General features: G+C 46.2%; 2 protein-coding genes across 2 annotated transcripts; one reads left to right on the top strand and one right to left on the bottom strand.

The window, feature by feature from the left end:
- Positions 1 to 2,345: 2,345 nt before the first annotated feature.
- LOC112894144 (protein FLUORESCENT IN BLUE LIGHT, chloroplastic-like) lies at positions 2,346 to 7,464 on the bottom strand. Its single transcript, XM_025961764.1, has 4 exons — positions 6,958 to 7,464; positions 5,496 to 5,682; positions 3,334 to 3,649; positions 2,346 to 2,857 (listed from the first exon to the last, which is right to left on the bottom strand). Exons 2-4 carry the CDS (start codon positions 5,496 to 5,498, stop codon positions 2,655 to 2,657), a joined length of 522 nt encoding a protein of 173 aa, XP_025817549.1. The 5' UTR covers positions 5,499 to 5,682; positions 6,958 to 7,464; the 3' UTR covers positions 2,346 to 2,654.
- Positions 7,465 to 7,570: 106 nt separating this feature from the next.
- On the top strand, positions 7,571 to 9,893 carry LOC112894172 (heat stress transcription factor A-2a-like). Its single transcript, XM_025961797.1, has 2 exons — positions 7,571 to 8,580; positions 8,751 to 9,893. The coding sequence occupies exons 1-2, from the start codon at positions 8,230 to 8,232 to the stop codon at positions 9,528 to 9,530; spliced, it is 1,131 nt and encodes a 376-aa protein (XP_025817582.1). The 5' UTR covers positions 7,571 to 8,229; the 3' UTR covers positions 9,531 to 9,893.
- The last annotated feature ends 209 nt before the right edge of the window (positions 9,894 to 10,102 follow it).

Raw genomic sequence — 10,102 nt, 5'->3', positions numbered from 1 at the left:
TCTTGATAGAGCAACATACCTATACTCAGGATCAAAGATAAAATCTAATTCAACCACTTGAGCCTGAATAACTTGAATCTTGCCACTTTCCTTCAATTTTCACTTCATGAGGGTGCAATTTTCTTGTCTCTTGAGCACACTATCCTTGAACTAGTGACTTGTGATTCCTCAATAAATATGATCAACAAACAACTTCATATCCACAAGTCACTTTGATTCATCATGATTCAACAATGATTTGATGCTTTGCAACGTAAGACTCCACCTTATGGCCTTAATCGGTCCCTCAATGTACTTCACCCTAGCATCAGTTCTTTGGCGCCAAGCCATTTGCTTACCCTTCACCATTGCTTAGTTTCTCATAGCCAAGCTATTGCTAACCCTTCGCCATCTTGCCATCTTGAGTCACATATAGCATTACATCAACAATAAGCACTTATTGAATTCCATTTCAACATTTGGCCATCCTTTCCAATTATGTTAACCATGAAGTATCATTTCTTCAATATAAGTATTCATTGAATTCCATTTCTTCAATATCATGATCTATATTTTTTACTATATACGTCCATACCTATATTGTGACCATGTAAACTTCTACATTGATTGTACTTTATCAACGATATTTTTTCATTAAGAATACCATCCATATGACTAAGAAACTATCATCCGAAATCCCTTGGGATCACCATTACTCTTGTTCAATAATTTTTTCACATCAATATGTACACATATACTCTATTTGTATATTTCTTTATCATTTCTGCATTTCACTACCTTTGTCCATATTAATATTGTGACCAAACCACTTTCCATATGAACTTCTCAGCAACTAAGCCCTTGGTCAGCATTCACTCAAAGTCATAAACTTGATCAATCTTCATGAAATTTTCACTTTTCTTTGATTATAAAAGTAAACCACCAATAAGATCATACAATTGCATTGCATCTTTGTTTCTATTGCTAACTCCAATCTTTGCTTGTCATAACTTTACTTTTTTTATACTTCATATGACATGAGCTCTCCTTTGCCATTTACAATAAAAAGTCTATCCAAAACTCAACAAGAGCATTAGTCCTTTAATTGTTTACATCATTCAATCATCAAAACCCACAAGAGGCCTAGATGCACTTTCAAATAGAAACATCTAACAAGAGGTCACTAATAAGATAATTTACTGTCTCTTTTTCACTTTTATTCACTCAGTTTCATTCTTTTTCTCCCTTGTGCCTCCAAGTTTGACCCAGCTCCTTCTCCAAGTTTGACACAGCTCCTTCCTTGAGGTAGCATGCATGGACTTCAATAGCATGTATGGACTAAAAGGTAGTTCAGATAGGTCCAGGATTAAATTTTAGCCTAGAAAAATTCACTACTTAGAACTTACTGAAAAGTTGGCCCAACAACACAACTGTAGCCCGGCTGGTCCTCCTCACGCGGTCACGCCTCGAGCCGTAGAACGCTGGCCGCCTCTGCCCAATGCCCGTGCGCCACTCGCCCCGCCTCCCCTCCCCTCCCCTCCCCAGCTCCCTCCGATCCCAAGCCCAGCAGCTCCACCGAGAAGCCGCCGCCCTGCACGCAGCGCGCCTGCGTAGTGCGGTTTGCGCGGCCGGCGGCTCCGCTTGTCGCCCTGTGCGGCTGCGGCCCAGGCTGCCGCGTGCTGTCGGGCGCTGGCACTCTGCGGCGCCGCTCGCCGCCTCCCACCGGCCAGCGGCGGCCACTACAGCAGGTGCGCGGCAGGCTACAGCCCGCAGCCGGTCAGGGGCAGCGCGCCCTAACCCCTCAGCCAACCGCCCAACTCGCCGAGTCCCCAACGCCGACAGCCACCAGTTGCAGCAGGCGCACGGCAGGAGGCAGGGGCACCCGCACCCACACCCCCAATTCAGTAATTCGTCAAGTTTTTCTCTCTGATGTGTACTGCTCCATCTTAATTCTTAATCTCAATTCTAAACTCATACATTCAGTGATTAACTTGACAATTGGACACTTTTATGACCACGAGGAAGCGTAACACAAAAGCCTTAGACTAGATTAGTATTGTAATATTCTATTTATATAAGATTTTATTGTTGTTGCAACTCTTTATATTGTAATTTATTTGAGTTCCGAACTAATTTGTTGAATCAGACTTATTATGGAACCTTTTTAATTATGTTATTGTAAGTTTTGTTATTATATACTGTACTATGATCAAAGTGCTACTAAATTATACCGAATTGCGCTTTGAAATTTTTGGCTAGGCCTACCCTGGGTCCACCACTGATCACCGTTAATTGCTTCATCAAATGCATACTGCTTTGTACATGACTAAGCAGCTTGCTAAGTTCTCATGGGGCCTCTTTGCAGACATAATTATTCAGAAGGAGCATCTGCATGGTGGATACTCCCTCCGCTTCTTTTACACGGATCGTTTAGGTTGCTAGGACATGGTTTTGACCAATGATTTCTCCATTGGTACCACATTTTTGTAATGCAGGATCATTGTTATAAGGAATTATTTTGAATATGAATCATCAATATTAAATTTGTATCACAAAATTATATATTTCTCGTTGGTCAAAGACTTGTGCTAATGATATAATAAGTATTTAAATTTCAAATGGAGGCACTGCTATAAAACACTTCAGGGACGACCCAGCTTTAAGTTTCACTATTTTCAGTCACTCTCCAACCTTGCAATGTATTTGTCGTAGAACTTGCCAGTCTTCTCAAGCTCACCAAGCTCGGTGTAGCAGTCTGCTATTGCTCCATATGCTTCAGTGACACCCGCATCCTCTCGGGTCATCTTAGAGATGTTTAGGACCATGGAGTTATACTTAATGGCTTCCTTGTCCTTGCCTTGTCTCTGCAACGATGCTCCTGGAGAATACAAAGCAACTCTGGTGCTTGGATTCAGCAAACACATCAAACTTTTTCCAGTTTGCATAATTAATGTAAGGTGTCAGAAAAATGTCACCGTTTTGATGTGACACCCTGACATCATTCTATCGTGTTTGTATGATCAACTTTGAACTTAGAAATTAACATGCCTGAAAACATTTTCCTTCGTTATCATTTTTCAACTTTTAGTTTTACATTCCATATTAGCATTTATACCAAATTCAGAAAAGAAGAGTAAGGGGAGGTCAGGAATTGTGGTAGAGCCTCTCCACTTGTGGCCTGGAGGTCCTGGGTTCGAACCAGCCTCTTTGCAGAATTTTAAAAGAATTTTGCAAGAGTAAGGCTGTCTAGGAATTCCCTTCAGCACTGGTTAGGCCCCTTCTTTTTTCAGGTTATGAAGGACACATGTTATAGCATCAGCAATTTCAAGTATCTGTGAAAATGAATGAACAAACCTAATCCTCGTGCTGCTTTCTTCTCTTCAACATGATCACCTAATGCTTGTGCAAGATCAAGTGCTGCCTTAAACTCAGGAAATGCTTTGTCAGGAGTTTGGTTTCTCAGGTAGTTCTTCCCAGTCCTCAGATATGCAATCTGGCGCTCTTTCTGAGGATCAACAATAACTTCTGATTCTGGTTTCTTACTACCAACTGGGGCATAGCTCAAAGCAGGAGCATAAGATTCAAACTTGGCTTGTCTTCTCAGTGCAGCATTTATCTGACGTGACTGATTCAGCCGTGCAAAGCCCCCCTCTCTGTCTTGCAAGGAGCCCTACAGGATTTTTTTGATTGCTCAGCATAATGCAGAAAATTTCAGATAGAGGGGAATATGCATATTAGAGAATTTATAATCTGAACACGAAATATCAACTTACCTATTTATTGTCAAAAACGAACACGAATGGAGCATATGGTGATCACAAAAGAGATTATAAATAGTTGTAGAAACAAACGTAAACTGCCGCATCAACTAAATAACTTGTAATATCTCAGTTCTATCAGACTAGATAACTATGTACAAAAAATAAGGAAAGTAGCAGCCAGTTGGATGAAAGCATGATAACTAGAATGCTCCAAAATGCAACTTTCCTTAACATTCATTCTGTGTTACATCCCAGTTTATGCAGTACAGAGCTATCAATAAATTCCAGAGAGGCAAAGAACCTGTATATGTTTTTAATTTAACCAAATGTTACTGCTAAGTAAGGAAACTGGAAAAGAGAAAACAAGCAAACAAATATTACTCCCTCTGTTTGAAAATTGAAATTAGCAGGCGCATCTTGATTTCTTAGGACAAGGGCTTGGAACTACAATAATTACTCCATTAATACATCATTTACGTGACACAACTTCATAATCATAAGCAGGTACTTTTTAGTACAAATCTGACAACATTAATTTTGAGTCATAAAAATTATCTATTTAAGGAGTACTTGTCAGTCAAAGCCTTGCAATAATGAAACGAAATATGCCTTGTAATTTCAAACAGAGCAAGTAGCATGGCTTTAGAGGAATCTCATGTACTTCCCTGGTATTAGAATTTAGAAGCAATTTAATGTGTATTGTACATAACTGAAAGTTCATCTATTTGAAATAATTTTAATCACATATTATGTTGATGACCTATCAGAGAACATAAACACATAGGTAGGGAAAGAATCGATTATGCATTCTCATGATGACATTCATAGCCAGTTTCCAAAAACTAACATTCCATGTCTCAAATTCTTTAATTTACAGTGTGGGGAGCTTACGTCCAACAGTAGCACCAACCATGGCTATTGCAAACAGCAAAGGCATGTTAGGGAGAGAGTACTCTTGCTCACAGAGTTCTGCTAAACAAGCAGGAGGCAGAATATATATGATGCAACTACTGAAAAGACATGCTTTCCCAAAAGAGGAAAATACAACTTCCTGCAATAAGTAAAAGAAAATAATGCTGCATAACATTGCTGAAGTTTACAAAACAAAATCTGCGAGGTGAAAATTTTAAGCTGTATTGGAAACTCCTCTATTAAAACAATACAAGTCGTATTTTATTTTGAAAAAACCAAACATTGCATATTCTGATGAACAATTAGTCGAATTGTAAGTATGTTTGGTCATTGGTGTACAAAAATTATGCAAACTACAATGATATTTCAAAATGGTTTGACAATACAATTTGTGAAAGCATCTGTTGAAATCTAAGAGCCTGATTGGTTTGGTTCCAAAATTTGCCTTGCCAAAGTTTTGGCAACTATAAATTTTGGCACTCATTTGGTTGGAATACAAAAAAAGTAGCCCACCTCATAAAGTACTTGGCAAGATTTTGGCAAAAAAATCTTGCCAGTGTTTTGGCCTGCCCTAGTTTTGGCAAGGCAAATTTTGGGATCAAACCAAATAGGCTCTAAGTCTGAAGACTGGGCCAAATGAAAAATATGCCTTTTACCTTGCACTGAGGGATTAAGAAAATATTGTTAGTAAAAAAGATGTTACAACTGAACACTAGGTTAGTTTTAGACTTTTAGTTATCTGAAAAAGTTCAGTCTCATTCCAAATCAAAGGTTTGTATCGATCATCACATGATAAATGCTTAAGACAGATAACCAATGCTAAAAACAGAGCAAGAGACTCACCATCACACCTGAAGATCAGATATGGACCTCATGAGATCATGTGCATGTTCATTGGCTGCATGGATGCCATCACTTCTAAAACTGGTGCGATCAGTCATTGACTGGACATGCCGAGATGCAGAAGGCTTTCCAGATAAGGAAAATCTTGCAACCCGGTCAACTGGTAATGGAACAGGAAACGTTTGCTCTGCATGACAAGTGCCACCACACATCAGCAATAATATGATAGAATTTTTCATAATGAAGTTCCCTAAAGCAAAATTTTCATTCCTTTGCCTAACTATTATAAAAGATGAATTATTGAAGTGGTTGATCTTGAAACTTTCTATGCATAATGGCATCAGGTACTGGGAAAACAAGTTAGCATGTAATTTATGCATCCCTAATACTGTCAAAAGCTTGAAATAATCTGAGCAGCATTGTTATTGTGTAAACCGAACAGGATGTAAAGTCAAATTACAAATAGGCGAACGATTATATTAACTAAACAACATGATCCTTAAAATGAAATAGACAAAAATACTGGCATAGTGAAAGAAAAAAAAAGTCGGCTTTTCTTCTCAGAATTTCATGCAGAATCTCACAGCCAAAAGGGAAAGAAAACCACAAGTATCAAGCTGCAATCTTGTTCTATGCAGTCCATTCAAAAGCCAATGGAACTACAAACTTTTGCCATCCAACAAGGAATAGCCCTTCCTTTCTTTAGTCTAAGCTCACATTACAATGAGAAGAAGAAACGGTGTCACGTCAAAAGGAATTGAGAACTTTGGAACAAAACACGCAAAGCACTGTCCGGTAGCCTTTGGCTCTTGTATCGAATTCCTTTCTGAAGGAAGTGCAAGAGAGGCCCTTATATTATTAGAAACACCTACGTATACATAAGCATGAACAACCCCATTAAAGAAATCAAACAACACATCTTAGCATAATACCAGACCTCCCTCCCTTACACTCAAAAGGAAGACGATAACAAGCAAAACAAGACCTCTTGGCTCGATTACCTGCCCTCCCTCTCTTAGTGAATTGTTTCTCAGGATCTCTACCAGAGCAATTAACATCATTAGCACGACGGGCAGCCCCCAAGAGAATATGGCCATGACAAGATGGAGCTAGCGTATGAAGGAAAACAGAAAAAAAAAAACAACGCAGACCTTCAAAAGCCAACAGACTAGCGTTGTTGCTCTCCACCACGACTAACACCGGAACTAGGGGGAGAAATGGGGGCAAACCAGCGGCGCAAGAGTAACCAGGCATTTCGTCGAGCAGCCCCCGCCCAGGCCAGCTGAGGCTCCAGGGAGAAGGAACCACACAGGATGGAGCTCGCTAGTGGCCTAGTACTACGGTTGCTCAGATAAGAATGGAAACATCAGAAGTAAGCCGACCAGAGGAGAATCAAAATATCGAATGGATGGCAATGCAGCCAGGACAGGGAACGGAAGCGGAGGAGCTGGAGTACACTCACTGGAGGCCGTGTCCAGGAGGGATGCGCGCGGCGAGGAGCTCACGCCGGAGCATCGCCAAGGCGATGGCGCCGGAGGCCGGAGTACTGCGACTGCCATTGCAGCCCTGTGTTCTTCCAGCAGCAATCAACGCCATACAGCCCCAGCCCTGCCCTGCATGCTGGATCGAATCCCCTTTCCTTTTCAGACAAGGCCAGGCCCCACTTGCCCTGCGCCTGCGTCGTCACATCACAACAGATGCGTCACAAATATCTCGGCCAATCCGCGCGCGCACGCTCGCGCGACGGCGCAGCCAACCAGCGTCAGCGTCTCCACTCTCCTCTTCCTCTTCCTCTCTCCCGCGCCCCCCGGCTGCTGCGGCTGGTCCCACGCGTCACCCCACGGGGTCGGCCAAAAGCGTCAGCGCACTGGGCACCGGCAATAAAATAAGCTCGGGAAGCTGAATGGGGGGATGGGCGAACCCTTCCAGAACTCTCCCCGGCGCCTTCGCGAACGTTCGCCGCCACGTCACCGCGCTTCCACCCGATTAAACAACGCACCCCCCCCCCCCCCCCCCCCCCGCGGAAGCGAAGCGCCGAAGCCCCCCGCGGCCAGCGCTTCCAGAACCGTCTGGAAGGTTCGGCGCCGACGCCGGGGTACGTGGGGGCCTCGCGCCGGGGCGTATAAGTTGGCGTGGCAGCCGCGTGTACTTGCCTACTGGTCCTCCGCCGCCCCCCGGCGACCTCTCTGCTCACGCGGTGGCGCCACCCCGCAAGTACAAAGGGAAAGCTACCCGCCCGCCCTCCGACCCAACTCAGCTCAGCTTCAAAAGGGGACTGTATTTTCGCTCTCTGGTCCTCCCCTCTGTCTCTGTCTCTGTTCATGCAGTGTCCCTCCCTCTCACCCGCTTCTTCTTCCTTCTCTTCTCTGCCGAGTTCTAATTCTTGCGGCTGCAGCTTCTGTACTCATTTCTTCTCTTCTCGATTGCAATCGCAAAGGCTTCAGTTGAGGTTATTTGGTTTGGGTCAGCCAACGTCGATAGCCAAGTTGTTGCAAGCATTTGCTGTCCACTGACATTATTCCCCTTTCGTTTTCAACCAAATCTTCGGTGGTCCTGTCCTGTCTTTGACATTCAGGAAGGGCATTTTCAGATTGAGCTAGTTCAGCCGAGGCGTTTCTCAACCAAAGATGGCCTCCTTTTTCACTTGATTTGTTTGGACTTGGTTCCCGGCTCCGTTAAGTGGAGCTCTGTTCCGCCATTGTTCGATCGCGTTTGCTGGTTGGCTGCCTCGGCCATGGATCCCTTCCACGGCATTGTGAAGGAGGAGGATTTCGAGTTCGATTTCGACTACACCGGCGCTTCGGCCGGGGGCGCGCCGCCGGGTGCGCTGGCAGCGTCTTCGTGGGCCGTCGCCGCGCCGGAGCTGCCCCGGCCGATGGAAGGTCTCGGCGAGGTGGGGCCCACTCCGTTCTTGACCAAGACCTACGACGTCGTGGACGATCCCAACACCGACACCGTCGTCTCCTGGGGGTTCGCCGGCAACAGCTTCGTCGTCTGGGACGCCAACGCCTTCGCCAACGTCATCCTCCCGCGCTACTTCAAGCACAGCAACTTCTCGAGCTTCGTCCGCCAGCTCAACACCTACGTGAGTCCACTTCTCTCTCTGCTCTTGTCCTCGTTGTTCAATGCTCGCGCCATCAACGGCGATCGATCAGCGGCATTAATTTAGTTTTTTTTAATGATGATCACCGGGGGGAGGGGAGGGGAGACCCTCCCCACCTGAATTGCATTCGTGGGCTCGTTCTTGCATTGCAGGGGTTCAGGAAGGTTGACCCGGACAGGTGGGAGTTCGCGAACGAGGGGTTCCTGCGGGGCCAGAGGGAGCTCCTCAAGACGATCAAGCGCCGGCGCCCGCCGTTGAGCCCGTCGTCGCAGCAGGGTCAGGCGCAGGACGCGTGCTTGGAGGTGGGGCAGTTCGGGCGCGAGGGCGAGGTGCACCGGCTGCAGCGCGACAAGGGGATCCTGCTCGCGGAGGTGGTGAAGCTGCGGCAGGAGCAGCAGGCGACGCGCGCGCAGATGCAGGCCATGGAGGAGCGCATCACCACGGCGGAGCAGAAGCAGCAGCATATGACCGTGTTCCTGGCGCGCGCCTTGAAGAACCCGAGCTTCCTCCGGATGCTGGTCGACCGGCAGGGCCTGGGCGGCCGCCAGAGGGAGCTCGAGGACGCGCTCTCGAAGAAGCGCCACCGCCCCATCGAGTACCTCCGACGCGACGGCGAGAGCAGCGGCAGTGCCGCCACGGAGGCGGCGGTGGGCGACTACATTTCCGGCCTTCCGGCCGGCGCCAACGGCGTGGCGGTGGCGGACGATGGCAAGGGCCGTCGGGACGGGACCGGCGGCGGCGAGGACACAGAGAGCTTCTGGGTGGAGCTGCTGAGCCTCGGCCTGGAGGAGAAGCACCGGGAGGGCGGCGGTGGCGGCGAGGTGAACGGCAGCGGCTCTGACGTGGACAACGACGTGGACGACGACGTGGAGGTGCTCGTGCAGAGCATCTACCACCTGAACCCGAACCCGGGCAGCCCCAGCGGCAAATGAAAGTTCCAGAACATTCCACTTCCAGAACCACTATGGAAGCATCCAGTGCCCAGTGGGCACTGCAAGTAGGGGCTTTAGTTTATATCCGGCGCCTGACTTTCTGTCGCGGGCTGCGCAAGTGGCGAAAGCTGCGGTTGGCCGGTTGCCAAGGAATGTTCAGGAAGCTCGGCCAGGGCTACGAAGCTTCTCGAAGTAGGAGGAACAGGGCTGCTGGCCTACTATCAGTAGCAAGTACATTCCGACTAGATTCGGATGAAGCAAAGGCACTTTACAAATGAGGGTGATGGTGCCATTAAGTAGCACGACAAGCTCTTTTCTTGGAAGTGCATATCCCTTGGAAGTAACTAACGTTGTCTGTCTGAAAGGATGTCTGTTGTCTCTTCTGCCTGTTTGTTCCTCCAAGTGCTGACAGTTTTTGAGCACGAAGGATCATGTCTCTGTTATCCGGTTCAATAGTAAGAGGATGGCATTAAATATGAATAGAGTATTGAGTTCTATGGTTTAAGCACACCAACAAATATGTTTTTTTCTTTTGAAAAAACAAAATTGAGACCAAAGCAAGCTCAAACCTG

The sequence above is a fragment of the Panicum hallii genome, chromosome 5, assembly GCF_002211085.1.
Source record: "Panicum hallii strain FIL2 chromosome 5, PHallii_v3.1, whole genome shotgun sequence".
NCBI classification, from domain to species: domain Eukaryota; kingdom Viridiplantae; phylum Streptophyta; class Magnoliopsida; order Poales; family Poaceae; genus Panicum; species Panicum hallii.
Note: the sequence above shows the minus strand (reverse complement) of the source record. Positions and strands in the feature narration are given on the sequence as shown.